This window comes from Numida meleagris, chromosome 2 (assembly GCF_002078875.1).
Source record: "Numida meleagris isolate 19003 breed g44 Domestic line chromosome 2, NumMel1.0, whole genome shotgun sequence".
In the NCBI taxonomy this organism is placed as follows: domain Eukaryota; kingdom Metazoa; phylum Chordata; class Aves; order Galliformes; family Numididae; genus Numida; species Numida meleagris.
Window position 1 is genome coordinate 78,788,807 of NC_034410.1, and position 27,236 is coordinate 78,816,042.

The 27,236-nt window shown below is 36.1% G+C and overlaps 1 protein-coding gene across 5 annotated transcripts; it reads right to left on the bottom strand.

Annotated features, from left to right (window-relative positions):
• Positions 331-26,994, bottom strand: ZPBP (zona pellucida binding protein). Of its 5 annotated transcripts, none has more exons than XM_021388310.1 (9): positions 26,827-26,994; positions 25,257-25,405; positions 19,966-20,034; positions 17,721-17,846; positions 11,041-11,190; positions 8,400-8,618; positions 5,820-5,893; positions 4,194-4,371; positions 331-502 (listed from the first exon to the last, which is right to left on the bottom strand). In XM_021388310.1, exons 1-9 carry the CDS (start codon positions 26,898-26,900, stop codon positions 411-413), a joined length of 1,131 nt encoding a protein of 376 aa, XP_021243985.1. In that variant the 5' UTR covers positions 26,901-26,994; the 3' UTR covers positions 331-410. The 5 variants fall into 5 exon arrangements, with proteins under 5 accessions (XP_021243985.1, XP_021243986.1, XP_021243987.1 ...); XM_021388311.1 differs by lacking the exons at positions 25,257-25,405; positions 26,827-26,994 and adding exons at positions 24,767-24,893; positions 25,002-25,245; XM_021388312.1 differs by lacking the exons at positions 25,257-25,405; positions 26,827-26,994 and adding an exon at positions 25,002-25,243 and having other exon boundaries at positions 19,966-20,080.

A 27,236-nucleotide genomic window follows, 5' to 3' on the forward strand; every position in this document is an offset into this window, starting at 1 on the left:
ATTTTATATTATTTGGGAAGAAGTTACTGAGTGAGTACTGAACAGTTGGGTAGATGAAAGCTGTTATACAGAGTCCTTACTCTAGTCTATGTCAACAGGAGATGACTGGAGCAAAGAACTAACTATGCAAAATAACTCTACCTTTTTTTTTTTTTCTTCTTTTGATTAAAACAGTTAATTATCTTACTGCTCTTAACCTGGTGGGTAATTACAAAGACCTTAAAAACGAAGTACAACTAGGTGATACAAACTAGAATATACAGATGAATCATTATTTCTTAAAAGCAAGTGTATCCTATCGATGTAACCAAAACAAACTGTACTCAGGTAAATATTTAAATAAAAATATTTATTAATATTACAGGTTAAAATGCATGAGAGCTCTTGCAGCTTTGCCAGTCCCTTTACTGTTAGCAATTCGTTGCTCCGTATCTCAAACTGGTGTCGCACTGAAGACAGTGAATTCCATTACTAGGATTGTATGATCCTGGGCTGCAGATAACTATATGGACACAAAAAATCAATGAATTTCAGTGGTATTAATACAGAACTGTTTACATTTGAAATGTCCGGAATACATCTTTGTCTATTTGAAAAGAAAAAGATCATTTATTTTTCCACAGTATTCTGCTAGTTGATGAAAGCAGAATTTGAGCTATTTGGTTACAACTATCTCGAACTTACCTTCCTCAACTAACTTCAATTTGGCAATATAAGCCTTTGTTTAGGAAAGATCTTTAATGAACAGCATTAGTATTTAGTGTGCAAAGGTATTTAAGACTTTCCATCCTTTTACAGAGTCTGTGTTTAACTGGTTATTTGGTTTTGCCTAGCTTAAGAACTACTGCACAATCCTTCAGCAGGATTTTCAATATTTGGATTACCTTCATTTGTTGAGGCTGGCAGGATTCAGTTGGTTCTCAGTGGGCTGTTACTAGCTTGCCTAACATTTTTTGCCACTGCTATTGCCTGGAGAGGGTTTTAGAGGTCTTAGAAAACATAAGCAAGAGGGAGTCCTTTGCAGATGGCATATACACCTTGCATTTTTAGTACATTAATATAGACAAATCAAGATGGCTTTACAGGAAAGAGAAAGCTTTACAAATAGGCATAAGCAAAAGCATCTACTGGTGTACCAGAGGAATAACTACATTATTTTTGTCAGAGATTATTGATACACTTCTAGGAAATAATTCAGATTCCTCCATTTATTTAATTGAAACAAGGTAGCCTTCTATTGCAACAGGATAAAAAGGTTGTTTCACTGTAGCACAATCTGCTACCTAGGGGACAGCATGAAAAGGAGAATGGAACTTTAACTAGGTGGCTTGTAGCTTACTTAAAGAGCTGCTGGAAACCAATGGATATACTTCTCTTAATCCTTTTCAATGACAGAAAACTCTGTTGTAAACCATCACTTTGAAGGTATTAGCATGACATGAAACTAAGTATTATAAAAATAATAGAAGATATAGAACAGGTAAAACTGAACATCTGCCTGTTTTGATGTATGAAAACTAGAGTAAGTTTTTGTTTAGGAATCATGCAGTAGATATACATTTTTTTTTTCTCCAAGTTCAAGGGCCTATGGCATACTCTTTCCATTTCTGTCACATTCTTATTGAGATCAGAAGCATGGAAACATCTGTTTCCATATTCCAAAATAGAACTGGCGTATGCACGGGTAACACGATTATCTGAGGTTTGCGATGCATCTGTAGTGATACAGTATGGCTGGTGCTAACCTATGGCTGATGATTAAGAAATGCGTTATAAATTTTTCAGAAAGGAGAAAAAGAATCAAACTACTGAACAGCTGATCAGATTTCTATACTATGTAAAGATCTCATGAATGAACACATACATGGATGTAGAAGACAATACAACTTGAGGTGGTTTTACAGTGAAGACGAATACTTAATCAGTCTGAAAGCACCTGGTATGGCAGTACATGCAAATTTAATAAACTGCAGAAAACTACAACTAGAAGGGAAATTTTAAAAGGACTGCAGAATGATGCATAAAGGAGAAATAAGAGTTGGAGAGAAATTCGTAAAGGGATTGCTCTTGGACAAATTTTACTAATTTTTTTTCACTAACAAGATTATCTGACGAAGTTCTTAGCATCAAATAAAAGCACTAATGATGTAAAAGGCACCAGTTAGAGCTCACCTGAAACACCTTGCTAAATTCTAGTCATCTGTGTGCAAGAAAATTAAAATGGGGCATGTGAGATGAAGGCTTGTCAAATGCAATATCTTATAAAAGCAGATACAAAGTGGTTGACTTGTTCTGACTATAAAATAGGAGAAGAAAAAAAATTCTGTAAGTTAAAGGCCAGTCTCTATACTAGAGCAAGTAAATAGAAACTTTCCACGAATTACTTTAGATTAGAAGCTGGATCTTCTAAGTACAAAGTAACCAAGATCAGAACTTCCAAGTAGTTTTAAAATGGACCTTAAATCTCTTAACTGAATGACATGACCTGGTTTCTGCAACTGCAAGGGAAAATAGCAGACCACCCAAGAAGTTGAACTCTGCTTCATGGAAATATATTTATCAAATGCTTCCATAAGTGCATGCATGTTTCACCCCCAAAAAATCAACAACTAGTCACAGTGAGTATGACTAGCCATATATGTAAGATACACAAAGCATCTCACATTAGCGTGGTCTTTTGAGAACTACTCATGAAATTTGAGACATTGAAAAGACATGTGGAGAACTTATAGTGGATAGTAGTAATGCTGTGCAGAGGCCATACCCAAAACATGACACAAAAGACTGACCTTTATTTCAATGAAGGCAGTATCAGAAAGAGAAAATGGCTGGAATCTTCTAGGATACACAAAAGCTGTTGCTAAGACAGAGTTGACAGAATTGTTTCTAGATTTGCCGACACATAACAAGAAGTAACAGGTACAAACAAAATCAAGGGAAACTACCCAATGGTAAGGATTTTGAGTACTGAGTTACATGTCCTTAGGAGTCTGTGAAGTCTGTCCTTAAAGGTTTTTAAGATCATTAAGGACACATCCATCAGGAAAAACTGAAGCTTATATCTTGTTTTGAGGCAGAATGATGAACTGCTATATAGCAGAGGACTCTTTCAGCTATATTGCCTACAGTACAGTGTTTGGGATTCTGGCAAAGGGAAAGATTAATTATACGAAGAGGTTAATGAAAGAGAAGAATGTATGTCTGAGAATACTGACAGAATGACATCTGCAGCTATGGGAAGTAGTACGCAGACATGTTTCAGGATTACCTGTTTCAGACTCTTAGATACTTCAGATGTGAAATCTTGCCTCCATATCTACCAAAGATGCATCTATTATGAACAGCTGAATTGTAATCAGCTTCTTGGATTGACAGTGGTGTAGAGCAGTGTAACATTTCTGTCTAGAGCAGGAGAAATATAAGATGGTGGCAGCTAAAACAACAGTATTATTTTTCACTACTGATATGAAATGGCAATTAGAGAGAGCTAAGACAAAAATTGTTTTGAAGAAAAAAGGAATATGAATTAGTTTAGAATGGACTAAGATACTGCAGGGTGGAAGACCAAAACAAAACAACGGTCTTTACAGAACAGATCATCCTAAAAGAAGATATGCTTTTATAATCTTGATTTTCAAGTATCTTTTCTTGAAGTCATGTGCATTGATACTTTGTATTGAAATAAATGCACTAAATTTGGTATGTATCTTGTCCTTGAAATTATGTCTTTCTCATAAAGACAACAAATGGGAAAAAACAATTGCATCTGGAAACATTTCCTATGTCCTGCAATTTTAGAATTGTCCTGTTTTCTATTTTCTCCCATATTTTTAATACTTATTTTTTAAAGTGTAGTCCATTCTGTTAACAGTCTTTGATAAGTAATCCAGTGTTTCTTTCACCAACTCTAGCTCAGTAAAGAATTATCTGTGTAAAAAGCTTGACTACAGATTTATACTCTACGCATCTGCCTCCTGATGTTCCTTTCAGACTTCAGTCTTAGTATATGGGAATCATATGAATGACTTTTTTTCCTGGCAGAAATACTATCTGGCAAAGCCATTTAAAACATAAATCAAAAAAGTCTTAGAAAAGTTCTACCCAAGTACTAACCTGAGCTAGTACTGTTTACCCTAACAGGAACATTTTAACACTATTTAATGCTTGTAAGATAAATGAATTTTGTCACTTACCACAACACTCTGGGCAGTCTGGATGCCTTACAGCACTCACTCCATATCCTGGATAGCAACTATCAACCCACACCATTTGCAGTGTACCTTCAACGTAGTATATTTCAGGCAACGGTTCAGAACTTTTCTTCCTAATTTCCACCTCTTGCTTAAAAAATCTCTCTATGAGGTGCTTTGCCTAAATTGAAACAAATAATTATTTTTTCAGAATCACTGACGCAAAGAGGTCAAAACAGAAGATAAGACCAAGGAACGTGGGTGTGAGTTGAGATTAAGATTTAAAGGTCGTATTTCTAAATCTTTTGATTGTAGCAGGTAGATGGAATGGAAACAGGAAGGTAATCTGATATTCTTTGATATGCTGTTTTTAATTTAGATAAACCTTGCTCAATTAACGCAATATCTCTAAATGTGTTCAGGATTATATAAATACAACCATTAAAGCTAATCCAGCTTCAACTAAAGCTGGATTATAGCACTAAAGCAGGATTATAGCATTAAAGCTATCCTGCATTAGATATCTGTAGCTCATCAATAGTTCTGCAGCTTTCCCTCCTATACCGGTACTATTATTTAAGTCCAATTATATTTCATACTTTCCAACCATATTAAATATCTCTGTTCAATAAAAAGAAAGTACCACACACACAAAAAAAAAAAATACACACACAAATTTTAAAAAAATGGCAAAACCGAATGTATTTATACATTCTTATTTTGATCTTCTTGTCTGCATGAAAAAGATAACCTTGACCATGAGCTTTCCCACAAATGTATCTTTTTTTCCATTGGACAGGATGGAAACTGTTTAATGAGTACTATATATTTTAGATTCCTTTGCCCCTCCAGTTGAATCCCAAAGCATGATGTACATACCTGATATTTCTTGACAATGGATGTAAAATAGTAGATGCTTCAGAACAGTATTCAAAACCAACACTATATTGAACAGAGAGAGCATCTACGATCACCATACTGTGAGGGAGCTGCTTAGAGCTAGGCCACAGAAAAAATGCCAAGGTCACAAGTGTCTTGAGCTTTCCCTTTCAAGTCCCTACAGTACTTCAGTCCAGGTTGCAAAGTAGTATATTCATGTTCCACATTTTCCTAGGAGGTGCTCCCCTCCTAGGGGAGAAGGCATATCTTCCTCCTGTCCTTCCTTTCTTTTTTTCCTTCACCTTTTAAGAATCTCTGAATCAAAGTTAACCTGATAAGCGAAAGTTTGACTTCTCTTTCCCTACTGTGAGAGCCAAAATCTTCAAGCAGCTAATATTTTAGCAGATCATAGAATCATTCTGAAGTGATGGAAAGGCATGCCATTGCAAAAATAGCATGTTTAATATTTGCAAGATGTGTCCAAAGGTTCCCAATTGTCCTGCTACTCTTCGTATTCTTAAAATACTTCCCTTAATGCAAACTGATAGTGTGATCTGCCTAATCCATATGGGCAACTGAATATTGGCAATTTTAATTGGATTTTATATATATATAGTTTAATTTAGAACAACTAAAACTTTTATATTGGTTTATTTACTAACCAAACTATGTTTTATATTTTATGCTGATATTATACTATATGTGTAGTCTATTATGTTAGTTCAAATTTTATTCCTCTATCTACTTTACCTTGTGTAATCTATGAGATGCATCACAACCACTTTGCGGACATAGTCTGTTGTTTTCTGTGTCTAAGCAAGCAACTGTAACAAAATACAATCTGTTTACAGAAGAACAAAGTCAATGAAATCACCATTTCTATTTACTTGTTTAAGATTCTGATCATCTCTGAGGCAAGTGTTTGGGAATTTCACATTTCAGATGTCTGGCTTGCAACATTGAAAAAAAATTTGTACTCCTACAGATATTATCAATATGTCTATTTAAGTATATTGCAAATACTTAACTATTTCATGGGAAATCTTTTTTATTTGTAAATTCTGATGGCAAGGAAATATGTAATCCTGGAAGTTTCCCAGACATATAGATATCCAAATCCTCTCAAAAGTAAAATAAAATAAAATAAAATAAAATAAAATAAAATAAAATAAAATAAAATAAAATAAAATAAAATAAAATAAAATAAAATAAAATAAAATAAAAGCAAAGCACTGATAATACTGAAGTTATTCTTGAGAGAAAACTCGAGTCCATTGCTTGAACTGTCAGAAGCTTGAACTGTTAGGATTCCTGGCTGACCGTTTCAAAATCTGTCTTTTTAAAACCATAATGATATCTAGGTAAATAGAGAGTAGCTTATTATATTTTATTTTATTTTAAAGATTTCCCAATTTCCCCTACTGATCTCTTCCTGTGCCCACATCTCAGTTCCACATACTCACCCACTCAACCCCTTCCATCCTCATACGAATCTCTATGAGATACTGAACCAAAGGAAAACTTCAAGTATGGATTGAAGGAAAAATGTAGTTACATTTTAGTAATCCATTTCCATAAGACTACATTCTTCATCAACTATTACTAGCATGGTATGGTAAAGGCCTGAGACATGCTCAAGAAGCTGCTGGCCTACTCTCCAGAACTGGCACTTGATTAATCCCCCATAATAAGAACAACATTGTCTGTTAAGATGTTAATTTCACTTCTTATAAGCTTTACCTATCTTTGTCATATAAGTAATTCTGAAACACCAAAAGCTGCTTAGAAATCAAAAAGTACTGATACCTCACGGTGCTGAAGAATGTGTAGCTTACCACTGGGTTGTATCAAAGTTTCTCTAAATCTCTAACTGCAGAATTTCTCCTCCTTGATTGTAGAAAAGCTTCAAAGTATTGCTTAAACATTTTATAAAGACTGCACATTGGCTAAATCTCACTTATGTCATCTCAACAAACCTAGAATTAACTTAAACTAGCGACACTCTTCACGTCAGTGCTATCCACTACAAATACCATCTCCAGAGAAACACAACTAATAGTTTCACTGTTTTGTAAAGTGGAAAGTGGAAAACAAAGTGCAATTGATATACTTTGTTCGGAAAGGGATATTTTCAAACTGCATATCTTGCTATATAGTGACTAATGTAATAATATATATGAAGACAATGGCCGTTTTAGAGCTGAAGTAATTAAAAACAGTAAGCTTAAGAAAACTTTATATGTGTTCTTACTCATATTCAGCTCAGCTATTGCAAACTAGATATCGCTTTTAATAACAAAGTTTTCAAGTGAACTACACATATACTGGGACTGCATTACTTGTTATTTCATTACTCATTCACAGCATAATGGATCTAGGTCTTTTTTTCATATGGTTTCAATGTTCAGAAGGAATACTCTGAAAACAATTATCAATAAAATAATATCTCCTTTGGACTGACACAACATTAAGATTTCTGGCTTCCGTAGCTGATGTATTTAGTGAACAGCTGTTAATAGAAACATTTTATGAAAATTAATGTATGTACTGGTGAAAAAGTATTTGTTGTACATTAATTTTATGAGAGGATGGTAAGTAACTGAGATACTATGAGGTCATTTATGTATAAATGCACTTGAGTGTCAGATATAATATATCAGATGTAATGTTTTGTAATTATTACAATATATAATGACACTCAGTAAGAACACTTAAATACCCATAACTTAGTGACATCTGACAAAGCTACCTAATTATTTGCTTTTAATCGTAACTAAAGGAAACTGAAAATACCGAAGTCAACCCAGTATTTTTGCAAATCAGTTTTAATCAGGCCTCCTTTACACTCCTTTTTTTTAGAAAAAAATGGAAAAATATTAAATTTCCCTCTTTTACTGTTGCCACTTAAAGAAGGAACTGTACTGAGATTCATCTCATTTAACTCCAAACCACATCCATAGAGAGATTTATAGATCCGTAATTGTTGACAAGAGGAAGGTCATCTAGGGAGTTATGAAATACAATGCATAACTTTTATTCCCATGATAGTGTGCAACAAGGAACATGATAAAAGTTTTATGATAGAAAATAAAACATGTTGATCTATGTACAGCTATAAAAAGTTGTGAACTCTTATGAAATAATGTAAAAGACACACTTTTGAGTAGATCAGCTCTCTTTTTCTACTGACATCAACTTCATATGCAATACCTTGAAGCATTTCTACAATCAAACAACATATAAATACATATAATACTTTCTGCATATAAGCAGTAAGTTCCATTAGCTATAAATATCTAAGCATTCTCTAAATCCAAGACATATTTTTACCTGAAAATGTAAAGAATATTTCATTCTGTAGGCCTCCTTTCTGCATTTTTACATGGTGGCATTCTGACTTAATTAATGTAACCTCACATGAAAGGTCAGCAACAAGCTTCCTTAGTATCTGAAGCAACATATTCCCGAAAGAAGTATTATGAAAACTATTGCAGGGGGCTGCGTGATACTGGACTGTCAGTTCATAGTAATACTGAGGATCAGAATAAGCTGCAGGAAAAAATGCAACAGATGATGAGGAAAATGTATGAAAAAATGAGTTATTCACATATTTGAAAATCATGTTGTCAGTTTAAATCCTTAATTTATAAATAAAATTAATTTGAACTAATTTGAACTAATTTTTAATGATAAAATAATGTATGCGGGGCTAGTCAGAAACACTTAAGGGACTTGTGCAAGTCCATATTCTTAGTTATGTCCACAGGTTACTTACTGTTTAATACAGGTTGTTTTTTTTAAAAACCAACAGTAAACTACAGTAGAAGCATCAAGGATATGAAAGCTAAGGTTAAGAAGCATGTTAGAAAATATCCTGTAGTATGCGGTGTAATATTTCAACTCAAACATTATCATCACTTATAGTAGTGTATTTTACACTTCTTAGTCAACTATCACAAAAAAGTATTTTAAAGGATGTAAAAACTGAATAGAAATTCCTTCTCTATTAATGTAAGTACCTCAACAAGCTACCATACAGATATGAAATTTACTTTTAAGGAATAATCAGCTAATTAAACTTTACTGTGAAGTTATATGCACACGTGGGCATCTTTCACAAATATAATGTAACATAAAATGCATGGTATTAGTTATTTCACAATAACCACTCTACTTACCCAAATCTTAATATCAGCTAGACATTAATAGAATGCTAAATAGGAAACAGAAGTAAAAGAATGAAGAACAGGGGTCATGGTGTGGGTAGAAACACAGAAATAAGGAGGGAGGTTAGCAGAGAAGAAAAATGAAGGAATAGAAACCAAACCAGCTGAAAGAAAAAAAAAAATGTAAATCATAAAATTATAAAATGGTCTGGGTTGGAAGAAACTTTAAATATATAGTTCCAAGCCTGCTGCCATAGGCAGGGACACATTCCACCAGACCAGGTTGCCCAGGGCCCCATCCAACCTGGCCCTGAACACTTCCAGGGATGGGGCATCCACAGCTTCTCTGGGCAACCTGTTTCAGTGCCTCACCACCCTTGCCCTGTGTAAAGAATTTCTTCCTGTTTTAGTTTAAAACCATTACCCTTTGTCCTATCACTGCACTCCCTGATAGAGAGTCCCTCTCCAGCTTTCCTGCAGGCCCCGTTAAACACTGGGAGTATAGCATCAAAACATCAAGAATATGACATCCAATTAAGACAGCTCATTAGAGTCTCCACGCTGATTTTTCTTCTCCCATTTCCTTTCCCTTGCTGCTGCATATTCTGGATTTTGAATTTGGTATGCTAGTATATAGATGGGATCCTTACTGAAAAATGTAAGATTGCATTACTGAAAACTGTAAACTTTTCCATCAAAATTGCTTGAAAGAAATTTCTTCCTTTCCAGCTCTCTCAGACAAGCTAACTGTTAAAAGTCATAGTTATTCTATATCAAGGCTACTAAGGCCAGAGTCAAATTAATTTACATCAGAGGCTAGTTTAGGTTATTGTGCTCTAGCAAGCCTTTAAATGAGCACATTTCAAATTAGAGGCCAGACATCATTCCTGCTTAAGGCAATACAAACTCTTACCTAAATCTCCTCAAGAATTAAAGAAGGAAAAGAGATCTAGTAATGAATAAATGATATTGCCTTTATCATATTTCACTTCATCAAAGACTCTCAACAGATGGATATGTAATCGTAACAGGAAAGAATAAGCTACCAATATTATCATAGAATCATAGAATCACCAAGGTTGAAAAAAACCTCCAAGTTCATCCAATCCAACCATCCATCTACCACCTATATTTCCCCACTAAACCATGTCCCTCAGTACAACATCTAAATATTTCTTGAACATCTCCAGGGACAGTGACTCCACTACCTCCCTGGGCAGCCCATTCCAGCACCTGACCACTCTTTTAGAGGAGAAAGTTTTCCTAACATCCAACCTCAATCCCCCCTGGCGCAACTTGACACCAGTCCTTCTAGTCCTATCCCTAGTTACACAGGAATTACTTAGTTAATTGATTATGTGATTAATTGATACACAATTTAAAATTCAAAATCATATTCAATTAATAATTAAGTCATTAACCTATGTGAAATAAATCCAAAAGGCTGTGCTAAAATTCATCTCCTAAAGAATAATTTCATTTTAAATTATACTCTTTGTATGTTATTAAGGACTACTGCCTATTCAGCTTGCTGCATTCCACTATGTTTTATGTTTCTTTTTTAAAGAGAACTGTATTCATAAATTTCTTAGTCAAAAAGTGAGCTTAATTTAAGGCTCTGTAAATGCCATTAAATGAACTGTCAGATAGCAACTGCTATTAAAAACAGTTTATCCAGAGAAATCAAATGTCTTTACCTCTCCAAGTTAAATTCTAAATAAGCATTACTTCTTTATAAGTAACAGCATGCCTTTAAAAAGAAAATCTTCAAGGTAACAGCACATTTACCAGTGTTAATAACTTACCATAAATAAGATATTTTATCGTGAGTCTTTTATCAGGTTGTGCAGCTATAAGCTTATAAACAAGGGAACAAGTGTAAACTCCACTCAGGTCAGATGAGAAGTGACTCAATATTAAAGTTCCCGTTGGTGATATTTCCACACTGCTATTTTCTGGTAAAATGTAATGAAATAATTTTAGCAGTCATTATGAGAAAATGCAGAAAGGGTACAAATGGTTATTTACTCTTAAAATGTGCACAATATAATCATATTATGGATTCAGCTGAAGGCTCAGGACTCAGAACCTAAGGCTGACAGGTTCTCACTCAGTTCAGCACTATACAGATATGGCTTACTGCTGCTGTTTTTACGCACTAGTTCACAAAGCAGTCCTAGAAACCTGTTTTTATTAAACCTCCAATATCTACTGTTCTCTCCAATATCCACTTCCAAGAGCAGAAAACTCCCAGATAAAAAAAGGAAGAAGTGAGCAAATAATCTTTATAATTTTAACTTTCCATACTAAAAGTGAGTAGTAACATTTTGGTCTCCAAGATCAAAAGTCTTAGGGCAGTGGCCTAAATCTTAACATAACTTAGTTCAAGGCAGATAAGAAGTGGAATCCTACTTTAAAGTACAAATCATAAGCGTGTCTCTTTAATTAGTTTTTTAAAGAAAATGGAAAGAATTATCTGGGCTCTGAGGGTAAGCCATACAGTTCTCCCATACAGCCTGCTTGTGAGTTACGTAATGATAGTTGACAAGCCCTTTCCTGACTTGAAGAGTCCTCAGGCAGTGTCAATATGCCTGAGGATTTCTTAAATAGCAGCTTATCTTGGTAGCTGTCAAAGAAAACCTTAGGAATCACTGGATTAGCACAGATTATAATAGTCCTGAAGGTAAAACACGCACTTTGATAAAATATTTTGAGAATAGATTATTTTGCCTTTTGGAGCCAAAGAAAAAAATCTTTTTAATATTCTACGCACTTTAGTCCTTTTATCTAGTGTATGAAATCTAAGACAATTAGTGTGGTGTGAAAAAACACATATTTTTTACAGAAAAAGTCAATCCTAAGGACGTGAGATGTATACTAAACACATTTTAGGATCCTTACCTCAGGCCAGTCCTAACCTGGTTTTACAGGAGAACATGTATTATCTCTCAAAGCTAACCTTTCCAATTAGCTTTATCCAAAAGGAATCCAGTTTCTGCACCCAGCGGTTGCTCCACGATCCAAAATGTGGTAAGTGGGCAAAATTAAGCAATTCACTTCAAAGCCACACTCCTATTCAAACTAGCAAACTACTGTTATTCTGGATGGACACTCATTTTCCTGCTATACAATTTTAAGAAAGATATTAAGAGAAAAATAGCTTGATCAAAGTGCTTCTTTTCACACACCTGGCAGGAGGGTGTGGGACAACTTTGTTCCTCAAGAATCAATTTAAACGTTTAATCAACTTAGTTTTGTCTCATATGTAGCTGTGTTTATAAAAATGATAATTCAAGTGCAGGTAAAAAAAAAAAGTACTATTAAAAAGACTGAAAGTACAAATTCTCTTACAAGAAATGTTTCTCACATTGTAGGTTCTCACATTAATGGGACACTGTCATATTTAGGAGAATGAGGAGCTTTTTAATTTGATGATGAACAAGACACTAAGTCTATAAACTAGGATGTCATTTGCTACTGAATGCAGAAATAGCCAGCAGATTAATATTGTCAGAAAACCAGCATAAATTTAAGAATGTTGTTCTGATCTTTTGTATATTCAGCTGCCCTGTGTGGGCCGAAAGCAACAACACCGTTAATTGACTGGATAGCTAGAGCACCTTTAAGACATATCACAACCAGCTTTGCTGCACCTACAAAATCCATTACTAAATTTCAAAGATGACAAGAAGTCCACAAAAGACAAAGCCTGGACATCCAGTGAAGAGATTTGATCACAAGATTTTTTTGAAAATGCATCACTAGAAATAGCAAAGTACGTCTGTTTGGAAAAAAAATCAAAAGCCTGTTTTCTTTGTCCTCCTAGTGTTAAAAACAAAACTACACTAAACATCCCTTGCTTTGTGGGATCATCTGGATGAATACTGCCTACTCACATGAGTTTGGATTCACAAAAAAAGATTATTACCTTTAAATGAAACTTTAAAAACAATTTATGCACTCTCTTCGTAAATCTAGTATTTTTTTCAGTGTTACTCTGCTGGAACAGGATAAGGAAGATGAGTTTTGATTTCATGTCACGTTTCGTGATGTAAATGACATGATATGATTTTATATGCCTCTCTTACACAAGAGGCATTTCATATACATGATGATTTCATAAACATGATGGACAAGGGATGTGAACAAGTTCAGAGTTTCCCTGTGGTCAACAAAAACTAGCATGACATGAAATCAAAGAGAAGTTATTTTTCACTTTGTTCTACGAGAAGAAGTTAGATAATTTTCCAGGCTCCATGAGTACATTAGGTGGCAACATGTATAAGAAACAGTAACTTTCCTGTAATTACAAATTCCTAGGTTTCACCACAGTAAAACAAACTTATACCAGTGTTTGCATTAGCAAAAAGAATGAGATGCTTTCTTATGTTTTCTGTTCTATTTAGCTATTTCTGTTTAAACACCCTCTAAAATTCTGTTTTATGCAGTGAAACTTTAGGATGCAGAACATGAAAAGCAATTGTTTTAAAGCTTTTTCCTCTGTTTAAAGTGTATTTTCAAATACTCTTAGCTGATGTTAAAAACTTCAAAGTATAATTTCCAGATCTTAATAGAAAAGAGTCACTGCTAACTGAAGAAAAATGGTAAATTTTAAAATTGTAATGATTTAAAAAGACATTTTGTGCAGTATTTAATTTTTCATTAATCTTTTGACAACACATAAGTGTTGTCAACACCTAAGACCACATAAGTGGTCTGGAACTATCTGTGAACAAAGATTCAAAAAACAGAACTGCTTGTTAATGACTACAAAAAGCAGAGCGTTTACTGCTCCTTGTAAGATTTTATTGTAGTCGTGATGTTCTATATATATACTTAGACAAATTTGAGGGGCAGAAAATACCTCTTATTGTGTGTATCAAAGGCCAGTTTGTGTGAAAGATAATTTGAATTTTCTAACTATCACCGTCAGTACATTTATTTTGAAGTGTTTCAAAAAGCAGCATTTTCTTATTCTTTCCTAAGGCTGGATTCATAATTTTACATTCCCACAGAAAGGATTCTTTTCTTTTATATGAACACACTGAGATAAAAGTATCACATAATGCTTTGAATCCTATTTCCTTCCAGTATGGAGATTCACTGTGATAGATATTAGAGACTAACTCTAGTTAGTTCCATAGAAAAGCCCACATGATTTTTACCAGTTAGAGGGAATTGGACTCCTTATAAATGAAGGCCTGGCAAAAAAATTCTCTTACACAACAACTGTTAATATACCAGAAGCTTAAGTGTTTCTTCAACTTGAGTTGAAAGAAACTGATTGTGACAACATCCCTAGGAGACTAAGAACAATCTTTGTGTCCGAAGTTGAAGTCTTCTTATTACTACATTTTTTCAATATTTTTTTCCTGAAGACCCTCACATCTCTACAGAAAGCTTTGTCAGAAAAAGTTTTTTTTCTCTTCATGAACAGTTTTTGCCCTCCTGCTTCTGATTCTAGTAAACCTAAATTTCCACAGAGCTAAGAACCCCTGCCACCCTAGCTTTTGCCAGTCATCCAAGTCTGGCACAACAACTTGAGATATTACTGAAGCAATCTTCAGGAAAAGATTTAAACCTAGCAAATGAAAGTCTGAGGTCTCCATGGTTTTCTCTTCTGCATAGTTAACATTGTCAAAACTGTCATTTGAGTAAGCAAAAGCCAGAGGACTGAAAAGGACATTTTTTGTTAATTGTGAATCAGGAGGCTTCCTTCTGTCTGATCACATTAAGCTCAGGACATATAGACATGACAATATATCTGATAATGTGTTTGTCATGCATCACAGACTGGGCATCAAAATATATCATTTACAGTGCAGGACACACAGCTAACTACTACACACTCATTTCAAGAGAGATTAACATTTTCATGTGAAGTGACACAGCCCACAAGCTTAAGTATAAGCAAAAACATCTATAACTGTGAGGCAAAGAATGCTATAAATTCATCCTCGAGGTTAAGCCTGTTATCAGATTGAGAGCAAAACCAGTGTGGTGTCAGATGCTGTAGAAACTTGAAATGCTCTACTATGAAGGCTGGCATGTAGCGGATTAAGAATGAAGAATCACAATGGTATCAATGGTATTTCAGATCACGTACCAGGAAAAGCTACTTGAAAATATACAAACACCAAGGACAGAGGTCTGACAGACACCAGTATAGATTAAGAAGAAAGCAAACAGGATTTAGTAACACTGCCATTATAAAAGGGTAAATACTAAATAACCTAAACTATAAACTAAACTAAGAGATTAAACAGGTTTAAAATTAATCACAATGTATAATGTACTTTAAAAAAACATACAGAAATTAAATTAAAGAATAAATGAGACATAGATGGAAGGAAATAAAAAACAGAACTTAGGCTCTCTGCTCAGACTTGGAAAGATATTGCTCATGAGCAGGTCATGATCTCTAAAAAATCTTCACTATGTGAGAATTGTGAAGAATGTACAAGTAGCCCAACACATTCCACAAAGAAACAGTGATTAGTAGTTTTCTGCCATACTAGCAGATTAGGACAATGGTTTCATTAGAAGCATCTTTATGAAGAATAATGTTAGCCTTAAACTAGTCATGAAGAGATTAATCAGAAACTGACCTTGGTAATGGATATGAATGGCCAGCACAGACACATGCAGTAGAAGAGCAACAAAAACCCTGGCCCAAGGATGAAGGGAGCTGAATGACATAGTGACAAAGGACACATAAACCATGAGGTAGTAAACATTCTTCGTTTCACTCATTCAGCAAAAGCTGCCTTCCAGCTTTGTCCCAGGCTCTACCAGAGCTTGAGGGGGATGCTACGGGAAAAGGGAAGTATGACATGAGGGACTTACTGAAGTAAGCTGGATATGCAAGTTAATAGAACAGAATGAGCCTGTCTATTTTGATGCCGATGTGGTCCCCAGCGATCAGAAAGAAGCAAATAATGAATCCATCTTCAAAACAGACCAGAGGACACAGGGAATCACAAGTCGGCCATCTTCACCTCAAGCCCTGCAAAGACGGAACTGATGGAAGCCATTTCTAGGCCCATGAATGCCAAAACTGTGATTATGAACAGGCAGCATCCATCTGCCACAGGTAAATCATGGCTGACCAGAAACAACAGCCTGTGAGCATAAGGGAGAAGCAGTAGGTGCCATATGCGCTGAAAACCTTAACGAATATTTCACTATGGTCCTCCATCACATCTCTGTAGCCCAACTATGGGCGTATGGACTAAATAAGTGGAATACAAGGCAGATAAAAAAACTGGATGGATCTCCATTCAGAAGACTGCTTGATTGTTCAAATTGTAACTAGCAGCCATTTTTGAGGAACTTTCCTCAGGGCTGCTACAAGCACCAATATTGCTTAGAATCTTTACCACTGACCTACACCACAGAACAGAATGCCTTCTTGTCAAGCATGTAAAAGAAATCAAACTGCACAAGTACAATCCTCCACTTGGAACAGAGTAAGAGTAGCATATACAGTTGCAGTATACTGTTGCAGACAATTTTTGGTAGCAGCCCTGCAAAAAAAGGACCTGGGAATTCAGATGGACCCTGATCAAGACTCAGAAGCACACTTTTGCAGCAGTGAAGGCTAACTGCATAGTGGGCTGCATCAACAATAGTACAGCCAGCAGTGTGAAGTAAGTGATTATTCTCAGCACTCATTTGGGCGCTATAGAACGTTGTGTTCAGGTTAAACTCAGTACAAAATAGATGCTAACAAACTAGAGTGAGTAAAGCAGGAAGCCTATAAGATGATTAAGGCATTGGAGCACAGGACAAGAGGCAGTGGAAATTAGGATTTGTATCCCAGAGAAATCTAGGGAGGGAATTGCAGTACTTCACTACCTAAGGGGAGTTATGGGAAAGAATAAGCCATACCCTTTAAGAGGTATGTCACAAAAAGACAAGCAGCAATAATGAAAAAGTGCAACAAGGTAAATTATGTGTGAAAATGTGAAATAAAATGGAAGAAGTTCCAGAGAAAGGACAGAAAATCTCCATGGATAGAGATTCTCCAAACTCCAGAGGTCAAGGTCATATGCAACTTCATGTCTGAAGGCAGCCTGTCATTGAGCAGGAGGTTGGGCTAGATCACGCTGCCTATGACTCTATTATTCTACCCTCATAGAACACTCTCCTCTCTCAGTGCAGCAAAGAATGTCATCCTCAGCCTCTGTTGCTCCCATTACATCCTGCCTTGTCTAGTACTCTTTAGAGATGGTACCATTTTCTACAGAGATCTCCAGTGTTTTATTCTGGTTATCCTAAATTTTTATCCTAAAACTTGAAATTTTATCATTTATATATATATTTTATATCATTTATATAATATACATGCAAACACAAAATTTTCTCAGTTCTCCTCCGTTCACAGTTCTCCTCTCTATCTTTCTAGCTACCATGCTTCTTTCTAGGTGGAGGAGGAGGGGAAGAGAGAGAGCATAGAGGACCATGTAAGAAAGTCAATTCTTACCTGAAGAAAGATAACCACCTGGTCCATTCCACCGGAATACTGGATCAATCAATTCTGAGTTTCGCAGATGATTTGTAACACATAAAATATGTGGACTGCTGTGATCCAGCTTGACATAAACTTTCACTAAAAAAGTTTATCATTAGCATTAAATACTTATCACTGATATCCTACCAGTGAGATATATATTTTTAAGACAGTAATATACGTAATTTCATTGTGTACAATTTATTTTATTTCCCTTCCTAATGACATTCTGCAAAGCATTTGCGTTCTTCAGAAGCATGAGATGCTGAATATTTATACTCGAGAGTACTCCAAACTTGAATACACCGTGCTATCCTAATGCCGCTGAAAAGCCACAACTAGTATAAACACTGCAACCACTACATTTGTGGTGTAGAGAATCTGACTTAATAAGTGAAATTGAATCAAATATGCAAATTACCATTTATTTTACCATGCCATTCAGATTCCCTGCAGGTGGAAAACTGTTTAGGTATTTGTTGCAGGAAGGAATTAATGTTTAGAAAAACAGTTTTCATTTTTCCATTATGTCAAGCATTAGTAATGGCACCAGTTTTGTCTCCCCTTCGAGCATGATTGTTTCCTTTCATTAAAAAATGAAAAGCCACTTAGCATCACAGCACAATATTAGACTGCTTAAACAGAATACAGACATAAATATTAACATTTGATACCGAAAAATAAATTTAGAATTTTGATAGCCTTAAGAACAGGAAGAATGTCCATCCCAGCTAATAATAAGCTTGTTACAGTGACTTATATTGCAGAAAACAGAAACATGTATCTATTTAACTGCACAACAGAATATCATGGAAATAAACACCATTTACAGGTGTTAGTTCAGTTTTTAACCCAGAAAGGGGTGATGGGAGGAGGAAATGTCCCAGTCTTTCTAATCAGAAATGCCTTGTGTCATAGCACCTTTTTTTTTTCTACCTTATAAAGGCATGCTTTCATTTGTTTATGACGTTAGTTCTGGGTGGGAAGAGAAGCATGATATAAGGAACAAGTGGGAAATTAAGGGACTATACTTCAAGTGGAACTCACGAAGAGGAAAAAAAATTACACAGGTTTCTGAGTTCATCTCCGTTTATATTGAATGAAAACAAGTATTTGCAAAGTTTTAACCATGAATTTCAAAGTGTATCTCTCATTTTACAGTTGAGCACAATAGTCATGAAGCAACTCTATGACCATAACTTCTGTTCTGAATCTGAGGTAAATTGCCAGAGAGATTTGTAAAAAGGAATATTTATCTAAAGGCATCTCATTGCTGAATTCCCAATTGTTTGTTCCCTTCGGCTGACAAAAGCTATTCTGTACTCGCAGACTGCTTTTTTTTTTTGTAGGGAACAGTCTGAAAAAACAACTAGTACTAACTTCCTACATGTTAGTCAAGGCTGGAGAAATATCTAGCAAAGCCGAATGTGAATCTTCTAGAACAGAACTTTATCTCATTTTTGTTCTCCTTTCTTACTCAGTAACAGCCCTGATGAAACATACACGTTACTATTCTCAGAGTAGAAAAAAGAAAAAAATTGTATTTTATACTGACTACAGCTTAACACTTCTAGGCATTATACTAATAGCAATTAGTAAAGCTGAAAGTGTAAACACAGATGGAGAAAGCTAGGGGGAGGTGTATTATCGAAGTCAAGTGCACAATGTGCATTAAAGAGATGGCAACATAGGTAAGTATACAGCGATGTGGAACGCCCGTTCTTTAATCTTCAGATTTTCTAATAATTTTTTTAGTGATAAAGAAAAAAGAGTGATTATATTATGTAGTGGAGTTAGACAGATTTAAATTAATAAGCAATTAATTCTTAACATTTCTTATTTTTTATTGTAGAATATAACATAAACCTCAAGTCTCAGGTTCTGTGTATATAGAAAGTAAAAAGAAGCAGGAATATCTACAGAGGGAGAAAGCAAAGGTCTTACAAAGAAACAAAGTACAAAGAATGTTGTTGTTTTTAGAACAATCATGGAAAATAATTATCTTTGCTTCGTAAAAATTGCAAGAATAAAAAAAAATCATCATTGGTAGGAACATGTGCTTTTATGGCCTACTACATATACAGAAAGTAGTTCAGAACTGTAATTAATTAAACCATTTAGAACAATTAAATAACAAGTAATATGATGGCAAATGGCACTTTTGTGGTAGAAGGAATATTTAACTGAATTTTTTTACATTGTGTTTAAAGAAAAATACCTGGATATAAGACGGATCCCACTATTTTTAAGCTATTGCTTCTTGACTCTGCACTTCTTGAGCACTGAACTGTTAATAGAGAAAACAGTTGCATGAACACAACTATTTCATTTTTCTGAAAAAGCAAACAGAATGCTTCAGGTCAGTGTATACCCTTTGTGGACTTGTTCTTCAACAGATATTAACTTTGTATTTGTCTAGTGTCTTATGCAGGGCATGTTTCTCATTAAGGCAACAAAAAGCCATGACCAAGGATTGATACAGTAAAGAAACCCTTATTTTGAACAGCACTTAAGTTTAGTTTTAGCTTTAAATATATTTCTGATTTTTACAAAAGAACTGACACATTTTAAATGAAGGCTCTCTATAATGAGGGTAATGGGAATAGACACTGTCAAAAAGGAGATAAAATTTAGCTGCACTGTTACGATACACTAGTCTGAATGTCAATCTGTGTACTGACCATTAACAAGGTAACAAACATAGTTTTTGTTATTATTGTGATTTTCTTAATTTCCTCCGTGAAATTAAAATACAAGCTCTTAACGGTTGTTTTAATTTGCATTTCTTGCATTTCTTCTTCTTTAAATAGAGATTTAAAAAAATCATAATAATTGAAAAGCTTTGTAAAGACACGCAAGGCTTCTGAAAGAAAACTGAATGATCTTTCAGTGGGCAGTATCAGGGGGGCATTCTAGCACAAGTCAGATCAGAGTTTCTTTTACAGACATTCCAGATACGCTGCAGAAAGGCAGCAGGAAGAGAATACTGGCTAACAGACCTCTCAGCATTTTGTGTTCTTTGTCTCCACCTCCTGTTTAGAAAGAACACGTTACTTGGAGTTAAGGCATGCTTGTGATATTTAATTCCTTAGGGGAATCTGGGAAAGCAAGTAAATAACAGAGGAATATAAAGTCTTGAGCACAAAAGATGACGATAAAATACTGAGCATATAATTAGTAACAATTATTTTACAAAGACAGGCTAAATACTTATGTGGCATCAGATCTGTGCTTGTTGCTAACTTAGATTCAATAGTTATGAAGTAAAACCAGCAATAAATACTCTAGTAAACTCATTTTCAATTAAGGCATTTGTTGGTACATGAGAAAGACTGGGTCGACTCCCAGCTTTGCTTTGATTTACCTTGATTAGAACAATAATGAGAAATCACCAATTCACCCCATCTATTATAAAGCTGGTAACTGTACTCCCTTACCATACAATTTTGCTATGGAAAACAGAAGGAAGTCAGACTCTCCAGCAATCAGGACAAGACGATCAAGGTAAGTTAAAAGAACTGCCCATTTTTGTCATTTGAGAATATAAGCAGAACATTCTATTCAAAGTACTTATGAAGTAGAAAAAGAAAATTGAGAGAAAATAATGAGTAGTATGATATATGATGGATTTCTGCAGCTAACACTTTACTTCGTAACATTGCTCCACCAAGTACCACATCACGACTTTTTTTTTGAGGAGTAAAAACTTTTCAAATAACTTCATTTTCCCCAAAGACCTCCTAGAAGGATTGGAGGGTTTTAATTATAAAACAAATCGGATTCAAAATTCTAATTGGAGTATTTATATCGTCTTCCAGAACTCTACTGCACTGGCAAGAACAAAACTCATTTTTCACTAAAACTCAGTTCAAAAAACAACACGATCTGATTCTTCATTGCTTTCATTACAATAAAAGCATACTAGTTTATATCCAATTATAAATCCTATCTGAACCACAGGCTGTTTTAAAATTCTTTCTGTTAATATTATCTGTCCACATGATCAGTAACTTTTTTACCAACTGTCAAGTTCAGTTATGTGTTGCAATTGGAAAGAAAAAACATAATCAACCCAAACCAAAGAGGAAAAACTGTAAACAACTGTCTTAGACAGAAAGGATTCAGAGTTTATGAAAAGGCAATGGAACAAATGTGTCTAGGTAAGTAAAGCACTGCAGACTGACGACATAGGAGCAGATATACATAGCATGGGAGGGACGTTTGAGGCACTAAACACAAAAGGGAATCAGAGATTTTTTACAATAATAATTTAAACCCGAAGATGGAGCTCTTGCACTGCTTACATAAAAAGAATTAGAAAAAGTTGAAACAATGTAGTTACTGAAGGAAGATAGTGTAAAAAACTACTGAAATTACTGTTTTGATATCATTAAGAACATCACATTTGCCTGTTCTTTCATGTGTATATGTTTCATTTGCATGGCAGTCATTTCAGTCAGTAAATGCTTCGGACCACATATGAATCTGACCTCAATATGCTGTTTCCCTCACTTTCTATACTGCCTTTAAATTTTTTGAAGCCTTTTTTCAGGTTTCCTACTTGAATTCCTTTCCTCTCTTCTTAATTACTTTAGTTTAAATGGCTCCTCCTCAGGCAGTCTCTAGTACAAATGATCTTCTCATTTTTACTCACTAGCTTAAGAGGGCATACAATCAGTTTAAACAGATTCTTATCATAGAAAAAGTATTAAGAGGTCATTCCAAAGAAAATGTAGCAAAAACACAATAAAGACAGGACAAAACAAGAGCTTAAACTTCATTTTAAAGTCATTAAATACACTATTCCATCTCCTCAAATTGCAACAGCACTTACAAAGCAATGGGAAAAGCTAAGATTCATTCATTTTTGAGAAAAACAGAAGTGATTTCTTTATTAATTCTCCACATAAGTTTTTTAAGCAGCCCAATGCACAGGGTGTGATTCTTCCTTGTACTGCATTTCTTACAGGCATAATACAAGCAGCGAGCAGCAGATCCTTTTGCAGATGAATACAGATGAAGAAAACTAGTTTTGTATCAGTATCAGACACAGAGAAGTCAAGTCATTCATCCCCAAAGCTGGGGAAAACTTCTCAGCTGCCTGAAGAGCCATGCCAAAAACCTGGTTATTACTGCAATTCAAAGGAATTAATTTCCCTATCTGTGTTGATATGTATGGTATCTATGTTACCTGAGTATCTATGTTATTCATCAATGGACTCTAAAATCCAAACTCAACAGCCTTACTTCTAACTTATGCCACAGATTCAGCAGGGAGTTCAGTTTAAGCGTAAAATGCTAACACTCCGTTTTGTTGCATTTAAAATCTACCTGGCTCAAGTATAAATTCTACCCAAGAGAAAAAGTACCCAAAGTAAGAGAGAGCTGACGCTCATGTATTTCTAAGGAGTTCAGTCTGCAGGGGAAAAGTCTCAACGCTAGATCAGAAGCGGCAAATGGATTGTACTTGCAGATACACAAAGCCCCCCTGCTCCTCCCTGTTCCACGGGCATTACAACAGTGGCACATAAAGGGGTCCCTTCTCACTCCCTGCTCAAAGGAAGAATCTAGTGAGGTTAATATTGACTACAGGAACACTGAGTTGAAAGGGAATGCTACTCTCCAGCTCTAAGTTTCACGTAAAGCAATTCAACCATTTCATAAAATATTTTATCCTGACCGTTTTAGTCCTAAAATGAACACTATGGTAGCAAAATTAGTCATCTTCAGAATAATTAATCAGAAAATGAAATTTGTCTGAAAAGTGCAGTGGCAGGAAGTAGAGTTTAAAATGAGTCTGAACTAATTAAACAATTTACTAATGAGTAAAATGTTGTACTGCTAGAACGTTCAATTGGCATAATTTCAATTCATTTATAAACGAAACTTCTTAAGTTATAGGAAGAGATTTAAGTTAGATTTAAGATTCAGATGGCTGAATTTTTTAAAAAGTAATTATGTTTGGAGGTATTCTTTTGTAAAGAGATTTCTGCACCAAAAGAAGGCGTAAATAGCAATGCTACTTATTTTTACCCAATCATGCTAATAGTCAAGTGTTTTCCTATATCCAAGCATTTTAATGACAGCTGGCATTTCCATGCTGCCTACTGGTGGAAAGTGCTGTGTAAGGAAAACCACACAAACCCCAACCGCAAACATTAGTAAACAAAAGAAAAACAGTTTAAAAGGTTCATATTCTTTACATCAATCTGAATTCAGAGTATATTAATAAATTCTCACTGATACAAAATTAAAATAAATGTCTTTTTTGGAGTTTGTGATGTCTATTATGCCTATTAAAACCTAGGACAGAGGAAATAATATAACAGGAATGCTCCAGTGAATAAATACTAAAATGCTGCTAATTATTTTCTTTTTTTTTTCTTTTTCTTTTTTCTTTTTTTTTTTTTTTTTGGTCAAAGTAGAACTTCACCACTAATCTCACTCATGGAATAGTCCTTATAAAGGAATTAGTGAAGCTTGATCATAAGCAGATAGGCAAATAAAAAGATCTGGTACCTAAGCACACTGATGCCCGAAATGAATAATCTAATTTAATATTACCAGAAAGACTAAGCGATTTGTTACGTTCACATTTCAAAACCTCACAAAGAACCAGGAACAGGCTGCCCAGAGAGGCTGTGGAGAGAGGCTTTCTCCGGAGATACTCAAAACCTGCCTGGTTTTGAATGTGCCTGGACGCTTTCCTGGGCAACATACTGTAGGGAACCTGCTTTAGAAGGGGTTGGACTCGCTGATGTGCAGAGGTCCCTTCCAACCCCTGCCATTCTGTGATTTCAAGGCAATCCCAGTTTTATCAGCAAGGCTGTACAACCAAATTTCCCAATAGGTGTCAGCTGACAGCTGCTATCACGAGCGCTGGATTGGAGATCAGCAGAATTACTCCTGAAAAGTGTAGTTTTGGTGTCCTACCACAGAACCACTTCTGTTCTTCAGAGCTGATGGCACACAGCTGCAGCTCTCAGCTGGGTTCCAGAGCTGCCAGCTGCCTCACCAACCTGCCAGCGCGCAGGCACACCGCTCCTCTGGCGTGCAGAAAGGAGAAACACCCCTCTCCTCAGTATTCCCTGCTCGCTTTTGAGGAAAATAACCCTTTAGCTCTCCTGCATCTCCCTCCACTGCCACCTGCGGAAAGGAAATTCAATCCCACCGGTGGGTGTAGATGGGCTGTGAGGTTTTGTCACCGTACGGTGAAGGCGCACGGCTCCCGCCGTCCCCCCGGCGGCACGGTACCTGCCGGGGCCGCCTGTAGCAGGACGAGGAGGAGGCCGAGCAGGAGGAGGCCCAGCACGCGCATGGCGTCGGCCGTTGCCCGGCGGCGGCCATGAGTCCCTCCGCGGGCCGCGCGCTTCACCGCCATCGCGCCGCCCTGCCGCCGCCGGCAGCCGTTAGCGACCCCCACCGGGCACCCGGAGGCCGGGCTGCGCGCGGGGCGACCTGCCGCGGGGAAGTCTGCGGCGGGGCTTTCCCGGCCGCAGCGCCGTGCACCTCTGCACTCCGGCGAGAGAAGGCGGGGTGCTTTCACATCCTCAAACCCCGGGGAAACATCTGCCGCGGCGGCAGCTCCAGCCAAAACCGTCCCGCTGCTGGGTGGTACGCGATTAATCCCGCTCCATCGGCGCACCAGCGCGTTGTCCCTGAAGAATGACATAAATAAATAAATAAATAAATAAAAGGAAGTTTCCGTTGCAAAACTGAACTGCACTCATCTAGTCAGTGTCATGAGGGGTACCGCCCAGTTCTCATTGTGCTGCTTCATAAAGTGTCTGGAATCCCAATATGCTTGCATGCTTGTGTGGTACAAGAGTGTTTTTAACTTCTGTTAGGTTAGATAAGGGAATGTCTGTTTGAAAGAATGAGGGAGGGAAAAAATGAGTTATCTGGGAAGCAAGTAAAGTCTGACAGGAAAAATTCCCTCCTGGAAACATTTGGTTGCTGTGCTAGAGATGAAAAATTGCTGCTTACATCAAAGAAAGACTGTTCCACAGGAACAGGGGCACTAAGAGACATGGTTAGTGGGCACGGTGGTGATGGGTCAGTGGTTGGACTGGATTGTCTTAGAGGTCTTTTCCAACCTTAATGACTCTGTGATTCTATGAATCTTAAAACAAGGTAAAAGGCAGATGTCTTGTAAAGAGTACCACCACAAACAGGTGACCAGCTCCTCCATGTGCTTTCTTCTATCAAAGATCACTTCTGAAAACTGACAGCAGAAACCATTCAGCCTTACTTGGCGAATTTGCTTCCCAGGATAATTTAGACAGAATTTCTGCCAACAAAATCCAGGATAAAGCTTTACTTGCATTTCAGTCTGTGAAATGAATGCAATGGCACAGGAGTCATCCTTGGAATGGCATCCATCTTGTGCCTTACCAAAGTCCCACATCTCCTGACATCTATTTGTAAAACTTTCCAGGAAAGTGGTAGGAAATGTGATAGGAAGTGGCTTTTTTTTTTTTTTTTCACCAGCAAACTACTCCAGAGGAGAACCACCATAATTCTGTGTGATGGAACATAACTTTTTATTACTCTGAACCTGTCTTGTGATATATGTTAGCCCCATTTCTGATTTCATGTTAATCAAGAGCAACTTAGGAATTCAGGGAAGTTACATCTTTGTGACAGTGGCATAAATGAGAGAATTTATGCTGACAGCACCATAAAGTAAAGGCCCTACAACGCTAATTGAGCTGTCCAAATAGCACTGAATTCATGCAGAGTACTGGTATAAATCAGATTGCTTTTTTTCTAGATTGCTAAATGAAGACTATCAAATTTGGGATTAGGAAATGAGTGCTACATATTCTGACCTGAGATGTTAGCAAGTTTGCCAAACAATAAAGCAAATGGCAAAGCTACAGGATTAAGCTGCATGGGATACTGCAATGTCTATGGGATTTACTTATTCCAAGTAATAATATATCAGTTTTCTGATTTTTTATTTTTCTATGATTGTGTTTGATAAGTTTTGTTTTAAGTCAGTGTTTCAGTTTAATTTCAGATTCGTTCTCTAGATATCAAAAGAGTAGTTTATTTTAAAATGAGTCAATGAAAATACCAGATAATCCTTAGTAAAATTGAAAAGTTCTTAATTTTGCCTCTTCTATGTGAATAAGTAATTGACAGTGTCATTTCAAGTTGTTATCCGTGTCCTTGTGAAGGACGAGGTTACTGTGGTACATGGGAACCATCTTTCACACCAGGAGACATTTCATTGTGAGGTAGCTTCCAAAGTCACCAAGCAACAAAAAGACTCTTGGTGGTTAATTCAGCAGCTCTATTCTTTTTGCACCTTTTTGATAAATCCCCTTTTCGGGAAATAATTCATCACTTAAGCCACTGCTTTGCTCTTTACGGATGCTTTGCACTGATGTTCTGGAAGATGACCCATAGTTTTACTGTGGTTTGCTGGCTAAGAATTCAGGAACTTGAAGAAACAGGAGCAAGTGAAGTCTTTTGAATTTAGTG